Raw genomic sequence first — 18,498 nt, 5'->3', positions numbered from 1 at the left:
GTTTGAATGTAATTGTTTAACTTTAATTAACTTTTTGCAATTGTTTGCAAGGTTAAGACCTTGCCAACCAAACATGTGCATTTGAGTGTTTGCCATCAAAGACTGCCCTCGAAGGCCAAATTTTCGGTTATCCATTTTGTACACTCTCTGTTGTCAACCTTCACTAAACTGATCGTGCAACTTTTGGTCTTGTTCATTTGCTCTCCCAACACTGCTTAAGTTCAGGTTGGAATTTTAATATTCCTCTTTTCTGCCTCTCGGAGTGGAATGAGACTCTATGTTCTATGGTAATTATTGCTCATCTGGATGAGTACCATCACCTCTCTTAATTTGTAAAAACAATTTAGAATTACCCTGTATATGTAGGGAAAGGGGCGACCCTAATCATTAAATTTTCAAATGTCCATTAACAAAAAACTATCACTTGAAACTTTCTACGACTAACATATATCAGTGCTTGCAATTAGCATTAAATATCAAACAACTAAGAAGAAAAATAGAACTTTCAGTCATATACCTCAATAGTAGAGAAAATTGTGCAATACAAGATAAGCAAATAACAACACACTGGAACTTTCAAATATTTAAATCAAAACTGACAAAATGACCTACTTGACAAAAATTGCAGACAAGAATTGACAAAAAGACTAGAGGACCACACAACACCTCTTTGCATTCCACAAAACAAAAGAAAGTCTAAAATATTCTAGAAAATAATTCATATCAAATATGATTTCTATGAAAGAAATTGCTCTTTGCATTTATGTATACAATCATGCCATATATATATGTTTGTAAATGTATTGTTATATGTATTAATGTTATATATTTACCATTATGTATTTAAGTACGAAAGGCACGGCATGTCACAATTATATTGTAACCAACCCAGTGCTTAAATTGCGCCGGAGCTTCTCAAATTTTAAGATAAATTACAATTTTAGCCAGAGTGCACCGGAGCCCTAAATAAGATGAGCTCAGGTACTTCCTTTTATAAAACTGAATCACAATTTAAAGAGAACAAATTTTAGAATTCCTAACATTTTAGTTTAAAAATAAGCAGACCTTGCAATACTCTATTTCCCTAGAAATACGAACTCATGAAACCATGAGAAGTTCCCTCACTCACATGCAGAAACCTTTCCCTTTAAGAAGAATAAATTTGGGGGAGTTTGTTTAGGAACGCCTAAATTTCTCACCATGCCATTGTATCTAGTGTATTGTTATCGATGCTTTACAGTTAGTTATCCTCGCAGAAAGACAAATTTGTGTTCTGAAATGTGCGTCAAGTGACAGCGAGTACAATAAGAGTGAAATACTGAGATAAACTGCTCAAGCACATCCTATACATCGTCTTCCTACAGTATCCACTAATGGAGGAAGGGGGGAGTGTAACCAGCAACTTTACATTTAGGAGTCCGATTCGGGAATCATTTACCCCTGACACCCATCTGCTTGATGGCTATAATTATATCAACAGAGAGCCGCAGTCAAAGAGAGCGTTCTCTCTCACCAAATCCCCTCATTCTGTTCCGCCCTGGAATTTTCATCAGCTACACTTTAAGTATATTTAATTTTTGTGATGATAAAAGAACTCCCCCCCCCCCCCAACGATCAGAACTCAAATTGGGCCGGAACGCACCGGATGTCGGCTCCGGTGCTTCTTAGTTTTTGTAATAAATCATAATTCTTGCCGGAACGCACCGGAGCCCTGAATAAGAAGGTTGCAGCACTTCTTTTATGTAGTTGAATAACAATTTCAGTAGAAATTTTGTCTCGAAAATTTTATTTTAACAATAAAATTATATTAAATCGCGTATTAAATTTTAATTTATCTCTTTAATTTTATTAATTCATTTTATTAATTTTAATTAGTTAATTACTTCAATCTTTAATTATTTCAATAAAGAATACTGAATTATCTAATAATTATCAATTAAATTATAATTGATTAATTATATAAAATTATCAATTAAATTATAATGAATTAATTATATAATAATTATTGATTAAATAAGAATTTATAAACATTAATTAAATAGCAATTAATTAATTTGATAATAATTAACTATTTGATTTTAAAATTATTAATGAGTTTAATAGTCATTTATTTACTCTGGTTTCTTTCTGCTGACGGTCTTCCCATAGGGCTCTCTTCTAATCTTAGAAATTAAGCCCTGAACCAACCGTATGTAAAAACTAAATATGTCAAAATTCTTCAAAAAAAAAAATTTCAAAAAGATAAGATAGTGCAGTTGGACAATACCCACATTACAGATTTTACGAATATGTATAGTAGTTGTAGACTATACTTTTCTGACAATAAAAAACGTATTTTAACATGTTTCTTTGATTTCCTTCCATTCCACATTTATATTTAGATGATTTTTCCAAGTGTCTGACATATTTAATTTAAAAATTTTAAGCATAAGGTTTGTCAATAGCGGTGATCAATTTTAATTCGCATGTGGGCAGCCAATGGTCTAGGACTGCTCATACAATTTAGACATAAAGTTATTGATTACATAACGTCAAATAATTTACACTATGATTATAGATATATGGAAAAATACATTCAGTATGAATTTTTCTTTCAGATATTATATATATATATATATATATATGGAGTTATTTCTAATTAATTTTAGTTATTCTATATGGATTCCACAGCTAGACAGGCAAATTTGTTTAATCATGTTTTGTTGTTTCCAAATAAAATGTGGCAAAAAATATGCATATTATAAACTTTATTTACTCATATTTACAATTATAACTGTACAATATGTTTATATTCTTATAAGGAACAAAATTTTTTTATTTCTAATGCATCAAATATGTTGTTGCAAAACATATTTAACATGACTGATAATCTGACTTAGTAGGTGCGGAATTAAAAAAAAATATATAGGGAACATCAAACTTAATTAATATCTGAATAATCATTATAAAAAGCACAAAATATTCAAAGTCACTGCATCAAAATATAATTCACAAATAACTAAATTAATATGTAAATTTTCAACTTAATTTACGAAAGTCTTATTACCCAGAAACTTAGAGAGAAATACTGATTTCAAACAAACAATCATTCTTTTATAAGACAGGCAAAACATTTCATATTCAACAAAACATACTTTAAAGAAAATAACTGTAATTGCTAAACAACAATGACAAAGTATCTAAAACACAGATACTATTTTATGGGCACAACAGAACACTGAGCTTCACTCTTTTGAAAGTGTTAGGCTTATTTCTCTTAGAATACAAAATTTTATTTCATTAAAAAAAAATCACTGGTGAAAAGAAACAAAAACACATTTTATAAGGTGCAGTTACAGTTTAAGAGCATTAAAAAACAAAGTGAAGCTAAAGGCCACTTAAAATATGCTCAGTAGTGTTAGATAAGGCAGAAAAGCGAGATTTTGTACAACATTTATCACATCTCTCATGCAAATCAGAATAAAAAGAACATCAGCATATCTGATTCAAAGTTAAATCATTTTTGCTTGAAATTCAACCTTAAAATATGTATTTTTAAGTCAATCATGACACACCCTACAAAAGTTACAATTTTAGTGAAAACTGAGGCTCAAGTATTTCAATACATTTTGCTATTCTATACGTACAGTTAATCAGTGTAAAAAATTGCATTAATACACATCACCTTTGCGCCAAATTAATGGTGCAATAAGAAACTGCTTTTTATTTTAATATACAATATGAGCATAAGATAAAATTTTCATAAAAAATAAAAAAAAAAAAAAGCGAGGTATAGAAAAGAAAAAGCAATTTTTTTTTTTTTTGGCAGAAATTAAGTACTACATAAAAGCTTATAAACTTCTAATCGAATTTACCAAATGAATATTTAAAATCATGGCAGCTTGTATTAATAAATAACATACATTATATTTCACACATACAAATGCAAAAATTCATAGACCTGCAAAGAAACTTGCATTAACTCCTTATGGAGATGTAATAACACTTGAAAAGCCAATTCAAATGTTACCCTACAGAGTGAAATTTAACATTTGGCTACAGAAGGATATTGATATAAAAAATTAATACACAAGAATTTACTTTATTGCCATAAAAGCAGTTGGATGTAAAGCATCTGAGGGAAAAAAAGGGGGGGGCATGGGAGGGGGAAATACATGAGTAACATATTAATAATATATGCATAGCTGGCAAAAGGCAAGAAAATATTCAAAAGATCATGAACACCTTCCTGATGCATAAAGGTACTACAGTATTAAAAGCATAATTAATTCTTCAAATGAAATAGTTTTCTTCTAGGTAAAAAAATAATGATTTATTTTATTGCTGTTAGTAAAGAGTGAATCACAAAAAATGATTGCCAATAACTTTCAAAAACATACACCTAAAAATCAACATAACACAGCAGGCACATTTACTAACATTTACGCACTTTCAGAAACCACAGCAAGATAATTTATACATTAATAATATCAGAAGTAATGCATAATGCCAGTTATTAAATCTACATAAACATTAGTCAATGATTAAATCACATAATATTAATTATTAAATCTACACATGCTCATCATAATTTTAGACAAATATTTTTCATCTAATATGGATAAAAAGACTTTACATTTAAAAGGAAGGTTGTACTTTTATAGCAATTTTATTTCATAACATATTACTCATTTTAAAGCCAAAAGGGATGGTTTAACATAGCAAAGGATGTCTAACATTTATGCACTTAATAACAACAATTCCAAATATCTATGACCTTCATATGTTCATTCAAAACTATGCATTCTCTGGATTACCATAACAAGTCATTTCAAACACATTAAAACAATAACTGCTGTTCACCAGTTGTTAGCACATAAGACTACTCATAGTTTGAATCCTAGCAAACAGGCTACCTGCATAGATGTTTTCGAGATTTTCCTTACAAGTAAGGTAACATGAGCCAGTTTTCGTTAGAAAGTCCTTCATCATGGCATCCCTCCTTTTAGAAAAATAACCTTCACATGTTTTGCCATATACAGCTAAACACAAAATAATCAAATTGCAATCTTTTAAATTTTTACTTTATCTATTTAAACAAATATATTACTGTGGTCACATTGAAATGTTGAATGGTATTTTCAAGGCAGCGAGTTTTATTTTTATGTGAAAATTTTGCTTGCTTGATTCTTTCAGTGCTCTTTAAGGATTCACTTCTTTAACCTTATAATTTTCAATCATAACCTATTTCAGTTTGTGCTTTCGTTAGATATACATCGTTTTCGTATTTTTATATGAAGTATCAGATTTTCTCTTGAAAAGAACACCTCGATAAATAAAAATTAAATAATATAATTAAATACACATTAAAGTGAGTTCTCCCACTGGTCCCATCATTTAGCGCTACTGCAGATGTATAAGCAATTATTAACCAGTTTTAATACTCTAAGTAATTCAGATGTTACATGCTTACCTGATTTACAGATTACTTTGTTATAAAATTCATCATTAGTTTGAAGTTACATAGGTGGGATTATTTCCTGTCATGCAGCAAAAGACAGCTTCAAAATGCTGATTATCTCACAGATTTCAAGGACTTATTTAATTAATCACACTTTGAGATGGGAACTAAACAGTGAAAAATTTAAATATTCATTTTATGTCAAACAACAATATTATACATAAATAATTCATCACTGAAATTTTTAGGGGAAAGGACCCTTGAAGATACATTTAAAAAATTCATGTACTACAAGTTCCATATGTGCTGTAATATCAAAATGAATAAAAAATGTAGCGGTCCCAAGGTCCCAAGGGCAGAAGGAAAACAGTTCAAATATAAGTGACTGCATTGGCACAATTTTTTGGTATGGTATTCGATTTCTACGATACAACCCATCCCCAATGTCATTTACCACCTTCAAGGACACGAGAACCACATAGCATCACACTTCCAGTCTGTGCTGATATATAGTGATACAAGCAAATCGCAAACACCAGACTGCCCCACTGGTGACAGAGACGTGATAAGAACATGCAATAGAGTGCAACAATGGGCTCAATTAGGCATGCTCATGTACTCTGGTGGTCACAACCCACCAATGCAATGATCAATCACTTCAACACACAGAACTCACAATCACACCGGCTCAATTGCAATGACTGCAAATGTTCAGATTGTATTAAAAATGTTCGGAGAGAGTGTGTAGTGGTCTCAAAGGGCCAATTAGGACACATACACCACAAAACAGTTCAAACACCAGAGCTCACTGCACAGGTGCACTTTGCAATGGTATGGGAACCCGAATTCTTGAAATCAGACCCAAGTTCGACCCCTAATGTCATTTAGCACTTCACTTTTGATCTGTGCTAATGAAAACATAAGCACTCAGCAAATACCAAGGAGTAACCAAGCTAAGACCTGGGACCGCCACACAAATGATATACAGTCTCAAGCAATAATGTACGTAGCTGCCACCTTAAAATCTTAATAACTGGGATATTTTTTGCATGAAAACCAGGAGGTTTGCAGAATGAATTTTAAAATTTTTTCAAAGGAACTCCCAAATAACTTTAACTTACTTCAGAATGCATAGTTCAGGTTATTCAGCTATTTTTTACATGATTCTGATGTTGAACATATTAGCATTCAAATGGATATTTTACATTTTACGTTCTTTGGTTCCCTGAGTAGTGAAGGAAAGCTTTTACTTATCAAAGTACTTTTAAATGTGATAAAAATTAAGAATTAATGTAAATTGTATCTGTGTGGATAAAATTAGTCATGTACCACCTACCGAAGTAAACAAAATTAAATACAAATATACATTAACTAAACATTGTTTGAATTTTCTTATTAAAAATTTACAAATTTCTGCAGTAGGTTAAGACAACCTAGATCAAATGAAATTTAATATGACAAATATTAATAAAATGTACTAAGAAAATAGGATGAAATAAAGTTTAATGAGAAAAATTACTCTGAGAATCATTAGAGGTTGAGGAAATGAATTTGTTTAACAGTATCATTAATTCAATAAATTTCATTTATAGCTGGTAAACATCTCCTTTAATAATGGCTACAAATTAAAAACTAGGAGATGTGACTTGGACAACTGGCAGCTATGAACACATATTTCGGGGGCATTATACAAAAAAAAAAAAAAAAAAAAAAAAGATTTAGTTTAAAATGTTATATTTCAAAAATTAACAATTAAATTTTTAAATGAGATGATGCAAATATACATATTATACAAGGGCTCATTCATGACTTTCCACTTCCAAAACACTTTTATCAAAAATTATTTAACACACTTCTAAATTATTATTAGAAAAGATGAAAACAAAAAATATAATTCCTGGTTAAAAAAAAGCTTTAGAAATGACATTACATGCCTTTTTTAAAAGCTAATATTATCAGCAGTATTAAAACACGTTGTTCATTCCCAAGTTATGGCAGTTTTCCAGTTGAGTATTTTAATTTGACAGGTAGCACCACACTTGAAATATAACAGGTAAGCAAAAAATTAAACCGTAATTTTGTACAATTAAAAAAGTGAAAGCAATATAACCGAGTTCTAATTGAAAAAAATATAAAAAGGGTGCAAAACTTGTTTAAAATATTTAAATATGCATCATAATACTGACTAATTTTTATACCACTCTATAACTAACTTTTAGGTATTGATTAATTAAACACATAGAAAACTTTCCATAATAAAAACTGTTTTAAGAGCTTTTAACTGCCCAAAGAGAATACTAAAATACTGCAAAAATGCCTTTAAATGAGAATTAAGTATTAGGATATGTACAGTGAATTCAATGGAAATTTTGGATTGCAGAAGATGAAAAAAATGGCCCTAAAATACAACCAGTATCTCATTCCTATAAATATATTACATTACTGGCTCTCTTAAACATGTAAAAAGATTTCTATAAATAGATTTGACAGATCACTCAAGCATATTTAAAAGGATACATCTATAATATCAAAAACAAAAAACTCGAATTTACATTTGCATCCATATATTCAATGTCATATGCATAAATGCAATTTGAAGTCTAATTTGCATATAGTCAATTCAAATCTTAAATGGCAGAAACAAATTAAATGTACATATAAAAAAGTTATAACATCTGTCTAAATAATTTTTTTTTTCACATTTACAAATATTGCAGCTTACAATTCTTATCACTGAGCAATAAGCAAGAGCAACACATTTCACACAATGCACAATAGATAAAATATTTGTTTGCACAGGAATCGACATTCAGATCAAAAATTAGAAAATATGATAAAAAGAGAAAAACAGTATATGCTTAATTTAAACATTATACTTATTGCTTATTTGGATGAGTGCAAATGATTGCAAAAACCTTATGAAAATATCAGCTACAAAAACACAGACAATTTTAGTACACTTTAAAAGAGACCTAAAATGATCAAATTTCGAAAGAACTAGAGCCAAACCTTAATACTGGATTTGGACAAGGCCTATTTATTGTACATCTATAGAGTTAAATATCATTCAACACAGAATGAAGTGCAAAAACTATTAAAACCCTGGACAAGAAACCTTATGTTAAGGCAATGATAAACCACAATTAAATTTTTACAAGGCCCCAGCTGATACACTGCAAGCCCCTAAATATTCTGGCTATTTAATATCTGAAATGCCTGAGCACTTTTTTAAGCCTTATCCTTTACAAGTAAGCCTATATTTTTACATGCAAAGGATTACCCGTTATAAGCACAAAATACTTGTACTTTAAAATTAGAAATTAAAACAGTTTAACACAACACAGTAATGAGGGTTTTTAAAAGATCAAACACACAATAAAGAAATAAAAACGGAATGCTAGAGTATATTTCATATATTATAAGTATAAATTTCATACATCATAGCATTAAATTGGCACTTCACAATAATTGTATTAACTATCTGTCATATAGTGCATACAAGGAAGGTAAATTTTTTAAATTCTATATGTTTTTCAATTTTCTTAAAATTTAAATTAATCTCTGACGAACAGCGAGCAAACTATTCCTGTACCATTAGATGCATTTACATTTTGTAATACATACCTAATAAAGTATTATAAAGTCCCAAAACAAGATTACGTAATAACAGAACATTTAAACAAACACTAACTACTGATAAAATTATAGTATTAATTTTTTTTCCTGCATGCAGGAAAGATTAAAACAACAGTACTACCAAATTTTGGAAACTGATTCAGATTTAAAAAAAAAAAAAAAAAACCCTGTATATAGACAGGCATAATTCTGCACACACAACATTTATACATATAGTTCTACATTTCATTTGCTTAGTTACCTAAAGAAATGAGCAATTTTTTTATTAAATAAACATAATAGTTTTCCATTCCCTTTTTTTGTAAGGTGCAGACAAGCTTATATATGTGTAAATATGCACACACAGTAAATTATTAATAAAAACAATATACTTAGATTTATTCTATTGTAAACAGTCAAAGTACTAATTTAAGCCAAAAAGTAAAAATATATTATGTAGGGTTTTATTGCTTTTCGGAGAATATAGATAACATGCAATGTCCCAAAACAAGATTATGTAGTAACAGAACATTTAAACAAACACTAACTACTGATAAAATTATAGTATTAATTTTTTTTCCTGCATGCAGGAAAGATGAAAACAACAGTACTACCAAATTTTGGAAACTGATTCAGATTTAAAAAAAAAAAAAAAAAAAAAAAAAAGAAAAGAAAACCTGTACATAGACAGGCATAATTCTGCACACACAACATTTATACATATAGTTCTACATTTCATTTGCTTAGTTACCTAAAGAAATGAGCAATTTTTTTATTAAATAAACATAATAGTTTTCCATTCCCTTTTTTTGTAAGGTGCAGACAAGCTTATATATGTGTAAATATGCACACACAGTAAATTATTAATAAAAACAATATACTTAGATTTATTCTATTGTAAACAGTCAAAGTACTAATTTAAGCCAAAAAGTAAAAATATATTATGTAGGGTTTTATTGCTTTTCGGAGAATATAGATAACATGCAATGATTGCATTATCAAAAACATTTATATATTTCTAATTAGGTTCATTCAATAAATTTATTATGTGTTCATAAGGAGCCGTTTCTCAATTATACAACAAAAGATACCTAGTAAATAAATATCTGCTAACCCCTAACACTTTACAGGTATTTAGGAGGGGTATAACACAGTGACTATAATTAAACTGTAAACAAATAATAATAATAATAATAATAATAAAATGCTGGTCACAAAGATCCAAATATACATGCAACAATGGGAATTCATCTGAACAAAGAACAAAAATAGTTCAAAATTTTATCAATAGACGGTGTTGTACTCCTCTTAATATATTAATTAAAAGACCAATAGATGGTGTTGTACTCCTCTTAATATATTAATTAAAGACATGACATGCCACACCATATACCAAAAGGTAGCATTCCTGTAAAAATGCTTCACAAGCACAGCCTGATCCTTTACTGACAGGGTATGATGAGCTTCTCCAATGCAGAACAGGACCTAGATGTATTTCTAATATGTGGAGCAAATGCCATGTCTTTTAACCCTCTCAGCATTACGGCCGGAAAATTCCGTAGGCTGTCTTCTATATTCATTATACAAGAAAATTTCTGCTAGCTTTTATATGTATCTGATTTTGGTTTGGATGTATATTGCAAGAAAAGGATTTAACCCCTTCGCGCCGACTGTCACGTATACGTGCCAGCAACGAACACACTTACCTACCGGCCGACACGCAGGCATGCCAGAGGATTGTTGCATTCTCTACCGACTGTAACGTATTTGTGCCAGTACTTTGGAACATTTTTCAAACTATAATTTCTGCCACAAGATGGCACTGTATGTCCATATGGTTTCAGATACACGTAAATTAGACCTTCTACTCGAAATGAGAGAAGCATGACTTACATACACGTGTTTTTGATTATATAAACAAACGAGGAAATAAATGTTTCCGAATGGCGTGATTTATGAAGTCTCTTTAAATCGCACTTTATTCGCACGTGGTAGTTGTTTACTGTAAGTAGAGAAGTTTTATTTGCTCTAAAGCGTTGGGTATTTCAGTTTGCAGTTCAGTTTTTAGAAAATAATTAGATCTTGTTAAACGTGAATTCTTTGTTTTTACCGTTGCAATGTCAAAGCGTCAAAAATGTTTAACAGAGCATGAAATAGCAGAAATGATGCAAAATATTTCAGATATTGATTCTGAAAGATTAACTGAAAGACATTTTCCAAATTGAACATTACAAAAGTTCAGAAGAGACTGATAAGAAAATGAGACGACGATGCTTCGTTTGTTCACATTCCTAGAAAAATCCTCCAAAACGGCAAATGAGTTATTACGAGTGCAAGGAATGTAACGTAGGACTGTGTGTAGATCCATGTTTTCAAATTTTTCATACGAAAAGAGAATTTTAAGTAATATATTTAGTTTTCAGATGTATAATGTTAAAATTCATAAAATGGTGAGTAATTAAAATAAAATGTGTAAAATATGCATTTAAACAAGAAATAAGGCAATTAAAGTATATATATATAAATATTTATAAAGCATAAGCCGTTTAAATACTCTATAGAGCATTATTAAACAATGCGTTGATACTTCGAAAATTTCATGGATTTAGGCTTAGTAGCAAAAAAGCCCCCGTCCCTGGAGAGACGATCGTGTAAGACACTGCCGGCCTCAGCGATAAGCGCGCGTTTTCGCTACCCGGCTCGAAGGGGTTAAGGTACAAAATGAGATAGTCATTTTTTAAATTAAAATCAAGAAAATATCACTTATTCATGACAATTTGAGGAACTTTGAAATTTCAGGGCTAAATCCGTAACGCTCAGAGGGTTAATTAGCATGTTATGATAAGTGCAATGACATCTGTTGATAAAATTTTGAAATATTTTTCTTTCTTTAACCAGACAAATTTCCATTGCTTCATGTACATTCAAGTCATTCTGGTTCACCAATGGTTCTTTTCTACAGCCTTTTGAAAGCTTATGAGATGAAATCTCCATAAGACATCTTTCTTCCTTCCCAAAACTCAAAAATACATATACATAGATTATTTTTTTTTAATGTTTTACAAATTAAACAGCAAAAAGTATAGAAAATGTTAATAAATACCAAAACTTGAAATAGTTTTTTTACATTAATAAACTAAAATTAAATTCTCCCAGCTTGATTGTTCTACTAAATACTGATCATTTAAAGAATCGGTTACCTAAGGGAGTGGTAATCACAAGATGTTCTCCTGTTTTCGCTTCGAGGAGGCTAAAATATTCGCATGTTTTCTATACACATTCAAAAATACTATTTGGAATATACCCATAAATTCTATTAAATTTCAGATAATTTCATATTTGCCTTCTATCCTACACATGTAATATATACATTATTTACTCCTGCATTCCCCTCTTTTTTTTACTAATTTTATTATACAAAAATTGAGGGGGTTACGAAAAGAACATAACAATGAAATGTACTGATGAATAAACTATTGGTAACTCTCACAATATTATTTATTTAAAAGCAGCATATGTTCCAATAAGAATACATGATATTAACATTCCTACCATTGAGTATCTTAATTTTTACTTCCTGTACCTTAAAATCTCGCCTGTTCTTATTTTTGTTCACTGCTTCCTTACTAGGCCTCAAAACCATTTAATATTGTTGGAACCGCTACCCGTGTCATGTGTCAAAGTTTGAAAATCGTTGTCACCCTCTTCATCACAATTTAGGCTGTCTTTTCACATATAATGATCTTCAGAACTACAATCAGCATTAAATATTCCCACTGTCCTGAAGCTCTTTGTTATTATTCCCTCATCAATCAGAAATCATGCACCCCAAAAATATTTTTCATCAATCAGAGATCATGCACCATACGCAAATCAAAGATGAAAACAAACTCTACATGGATGAATAATTTCAAACTTCAGGAAAGGCTGATTTCTGAATGTCTTGAAAAAGGGGGAAGAAAAAAAAATTAGAACATCTGAAATATTTTCAGAGCCTTGTGCCAAATGGTAAAAATGCAATGTGAATAAATATGGTATGTATGTGTATCTCTACAGCATAAAATTATATATCAATATCACTTGTTGAAGCTATTTTAAATAACAGAATAAAAAATTAAATATAGAAACTTCAAGTTAAAAGAATCAACATTCCATCTTAGTCAAATTTTACAGATTTTAAATAAATAATAAATAAATTTAAATGTTATTGATCTAAATTTGTTAATCTATATTATTGCAACACTAAATTATCACGTTTTCTTAGCTTAACCTGTATTTAATTAAATTAGACAAATTTGGAACATAAATATAATTTAAGTATATTACTAGATTTGTCTTCTAAACTTTGTGAATTATGTAAAAGCATATAAAAATGCAAGTCTGCAAATATTTTCCCAATCATGAAGAATAAATTATAGTATCATGAATAACTGAATTTGTCTTCAGATTTAGAAAGAATTATAATAGTATTAACTATTGGTACTATTTTAATTCTTTTTAAATATAAAATCTTATATTTATATACAGCATTTTAGGAATCACACAAAGTACCATTCTGGTATAAAAGTAGACTCTATATTAGTATTAAAGGCAGGAAACACATTTAACTTCTCAATTCTAGTATAAAAATAACATTTCTACAATGAATATTGCAAAATGCAACATTAGATTAAAATTCTACCATATACAAAATTTTCTTTAAGCTTATGTGATCTTATTAGATTAGACTTAATTGCAAGTTTATAGAATCATAATAATAATTGTGTAATAATAAAAATAGTTTGTAATCACCATAATAATAAATTTCTTAAGAAAATATGTAAATATTCAGGCCATATTTAAAATTATGCCAATTAGCCACTACAGAACTTAATTACTCTAATTTAAGAATTGATGGTTTACTGCGTGTGCACACACATTTTCTGACATAATATTTATACTACTATTTATAGATAAAGCAAAATATGCATACAACTCTTGCAATTTGAAAATAAAATTTTCAGGCAATAACATATGATTTGCTGTTTTCAGAAAAGAACTCAATATTTTCCTTTCAGAATGTTACAATATCATTCAATACAATATAATGATATAAAACAGTGGCCTCAAACTCATGACTTCTGAAGTAATTTTATATGACCTGAGAACACATTTCAATTGTGTACTTGTTACAATGGTTTCAAGATTTTAGTTATTTGAAGTCAGAGTTTACATTATTTTCATTATTATTAATAATGAATGTGAACAATCCCCCAGAAAATCTATAAATGGTGCTAATTAATTTACAGTGGGCTATAAATCTTATTCAAAGATTTCAAGTAACAGAATTGATTAACTTTTCATTCATACTTCTCAAAAGATAAATTTGCTGAGTTATAAATTTTTCAAGAAAAGAACCCAACTGACTGATGAGCATCTGCAATCCATAATGAAAATAATTTCTAATAAATTTTTTCAAGGCTACAAACTTTATAAGAATCAAAATGCCCTTAAGGGTCAAGCTAAAGTAAGAAATTAAGAATTTATAATTAAACATACAAACATGTATATTTGCTGCAAAACTTTTTAATGAAAGAGACAAGGTTGAAATTATGTATTCTTAATTTTTGTCTCACTAGAAAGGATTTCTTTAATAAGTTTCCATAATTTATTTATTTTTAGTTTGAGTAACTTATTTAGTGGTGATAGTGATTGTAGATACCAACATTTAGATTTTAGACAAATAATAAATATAAATTTGAACTTTTTATTTTTTTATTTTTTATGTGTGTGTATCACTGATATACATTTTGATAAATATTTAGCTAGCAAAATTAAAATTTAGTTAAAATATTTATGAGTATATTGTTGATTAGGTTTTTTTTTTTTTTTTTTTTTTTTTAAATTAAAATCTGGTTCATCAGTTGCTTTCAGATTGTATAATCAGTCTCAATGCAATTTGAGTTTAAGACCACTGATATAGAAAATGGATATATACATATATATACATGTACACACATTGTGGGAAAGCATATGTATGTATGTACAAATATATCACATGCATACACTCATACTCTATTTATCATTCCTTTTCAAATGCTCCTGAAGAGCCAGATCAATAGGGTTATTTGTTAATTATTTGCTAGATATTAATCCCAAAAATTTTCTCAGAGAATACCATTTACATGAACATAATTCTAAAGTAGAATTTTTAAAGTAAAATAAAATTACTTCTGTAATTTCCAAGAATAATAATAAAAAAGTCAGGTAATGAAAAACTACAAAATAAAATCAATTGTCCTCTGTTTATACTAAAAGATTATTAAGAACTACCAGCTCCTTCCCTCTCTGAGTTACGTCTACAAATGCAGCAAACCATAAATTGAATTTTGCATTTTACTTTTGAACATGGAATTTAAAAAATTTTATAAACTGCATGTAAAGCATATAAACTGTACAAAGAGATGGGAGGAAGAATTTTTAAAATAAAATTGCTTAGAAGGAGAAGTATACACATTTCTGAAGTTTTCTAATTCAAAAAAGGAACATAGTTTGAATATTTATATAAAGCATTTTTTGGTGTCAAAAAACGTGAAACATCTACACATAAACAAATATATGTGTTAAACATGAAAACCCTACAATCTTGAAGCTTTTGAATAACACACAGATAAAAAGTACTTTTGACATGAATCCATTCAAGTCCTAAGTTAAAAGAATTCCATTTTAAATGGATGAAATTTTCTCATAAATAAGAAAAAGGAAGAATATTTTTAAACACGAAAATGACAAGACTATTCAAATCCTAATAAAGTAATTATACAATTATTCTAAAATACTTGTCTTAACATAAATGAAAAAGCAAGCTACAAATGTATAAACTATATTAAAAAAAAATTATGCTTTCTGATGAAATTTTAAAATTTGCATTAGTTTTACATTTTTGAATAATTTTTACACAATCAGCAAATTTTAGCCAATTAAATAGCACAGACTACCTACAACATGCAGAAATAGCACTTGATACTGTAAGCAAGACCAGGACTGGGATTCTACAAATAGGGCTCCCAAATCACAGAACTGAATTTTTTATGCAATCTTATAAGCATTTTCCCACCTATCTCAGTTATAATCTAATATCTGAGATTTCTATTCAAAATAATTTGCAAAAACATATACATTCATAATTATCTGCAAAATTCAACAGTATTTTTATTAATTTATTTAATTTTAAATAATGACAATTTAATATATAAAGAAATTTATTTGAATACTTTTAAAAACTAATTTATACAAATTAAAATTAGATTTTATACTTACAGAAATTAAAACATTTAGCAATTAAAACACATGGGAACCCTATTGTAATGCACCATATAGCCCAGCTAATAACACACATATTTTCATGCCACTAAGCTCATCGTTGTGGTTCGTTACATTTGAACGTAGTTACTTGGAAGATGATACACTTATAAAATGTAGAAAAACAATCAAGTAGAAATGTTTAGTGCAATAAGATATAAAACATCATTCGACGACATTCAAGTTAAATCCTAGCACTATGCCATAATATTTGGAATAGCAAGAGCAATATCACGAAGTAATGCCAAAGTCTTTCAGATGATCTTCAATGTCAACTCGACATATGGGACACCGTTTGTTAGTAGTCAGCCACTGATCAACGCATTCAATATGGAACAAGTGCATACAAGGTAACCTCCTGAAATAATACAGTCATCAGAAAAAAATCTTAAAAATCAATGTATTAAAAGATAAAAAATTTACGTTTTAAAATGAAAAACACATCGGCAATAAAATTCAAAGTGAACACATTTAAAACATGTAAAATGAACAGTTAGGTGGAACGTGAGCACTTTGCTCACATTATCTGATGGATCTTCAACGACAATGTATTTTATTTCTCCCCTGTGACAGCAGATAGAATTCTAAATCTTCCTACTTTTTCTATTTGCATATCTGTTCACGCTATTATATCTAGCATCATCCAAGTCAGAACAGAGTTACATAAAAAATATACTGTCTGGAAGCTGAATAAGTAGCATCATGGATTTTTAGCTCTACAGCCAACTGCATTTCGATTCTCGTAATTTCGTAATAACGCTTTTTTTTGCGATTAGGTGATTAAATTCTCCACATATTTCATAAGGAAGTTTTGACAATGACAATAAATGATTGATATGACTTAGTATCAGACAATGAAAATGATTTAATTAATGACTTGGAATTACAGTCTGCCAACAAACATGATATACTAGCAGATCTGCTTGCTAAAGAGAAATCTGACCAGGTGGATTTCATTAACACTGAGGACTTTCTAAAAAACATGGACGATAATGTCGGATTTAACATGGATAGCTAGTGAAGCATTCCTAAGCCACAATTCTCATGTGGATACAGAAGACAAATGATCATGAAGTAGATTTTTGAAATGGAAGAAAGAGAGGTAAGTGCGAGAATTTAAAAGAATGTAATGTATATGCAGTAATTTATGTAATAATTGTGTTAAACCTGGTGATAAGAATAATGATATTGTTAAACTTAGTGACGCCAGAAAGTTATTATTTTCTGATAAAGTCAAAAAAGGTATGGATAAGTCAAATAGTACCCCCTCTTATATCGCAAAAAGTCTTTGAAAAAAGTCTTTATATTGCAAAAGTAAGGCAAGGACAAAATTAGCCAAGATGGATTCATTCATTTGCCCCAGCAAAACTACCTGCCTTCAGAAATTGTTGAAAAAAACATTGATGTTAATACTATTGGTGATTAAAAAAAAAGAAAAAAAAAAACAGATGAGGTAATTGTATTTTCATCATTAGCATTATGGAAGAATTTCTGAAAATTTTTCCCGTGTCAACTGAGGATACATGCTGAGCACTGAGGATAATCATACTATAGCACATTATTTAAGATTAAATGTCATTTAGCATTATATTCTACACAGTGCCACTGTTACATCTGTAAATGTTGTTAACAAAGGTGTACCATCAGACTGCCCCCACAGATGAAATTAAGAAAGAACTCATTTCCGAAGGATTCGATGCTATTAACGGTATGTCCAATACACGAAAATAAATTTCTGTTTTAAAGTAAATAAAATAATGCTCAAGGAAAAATGGCACTTGAAATAGGTACTTTTCCACACATGAAAATCATTGGAACTCCTTTCAAGTCTGAGCAAAGAGAGACTAGTGATTTCTAGGATATAAGTTTTCTGCATTCTGACTATCTCTGTTCAATCAGCTCAACTAGCATGCATATAGAAGGTTCTTAAGATACAAACAACTTGCACTCATATTTCTTGATAATTTGACCCATAATTTCTTGATATAATATATACATAGTATATAATGACATTTCTAAGTTCTAACAAATGTGAACTGGACTACTGAATTATACAATTACAGTAAAGCACAGTATGGCTTAGGATAGTACATTATGGCCTT

At 29.3% G+C, this 18,498-nt stretch overlaps 1 protein-coding gene across 2 annotated transcripts in view; it reads right to left on the bottom strand.

Moving 5' to 3' along the window:
- Positions 1-2,730: 2,730 nt before the first annotated feature.
- LOC118195096 (uncharacterized) overlaps positions 2,731-18,498 on the bottom strand; it is a 95,503-nt gene continuing 79,735 nt past the window's right edge. For both annotated transcript variants that reach the window (XM_085827521.1, XM_085827522.1), the window contains exon 14: positions 2,731-16,754. In XM_085827521.1, the coding sequence (XP_085683647.1) occupies positions 16,628-16,754 (127 nt within the window). In that variant the 3' untranslated portion in view covers positions 2,731-16,627. The remainder of the gene's footprint in view (positions 16,755-18,498) is intronic.

The sequence above is a fragment of the Stegodyphus dumicola genome, chromosome 12 (assembly GCF_044657685.1).
Source record: "Stegodyphus dumicola isolate Sdum_Otavi_A_Nest chromosome 12, ASM4465768v1".
Classification (NCBI taxonomy): domain Eukaryota; kingdom Metazoa; phylum Arthropoda; class Arachnida; order Araneae; family Eresidae; genus Stegodyphus; species Stegodyphus dumicola.
This window is presented reverse-complemented; position numbering and strand designations above follow the sequence as displayed.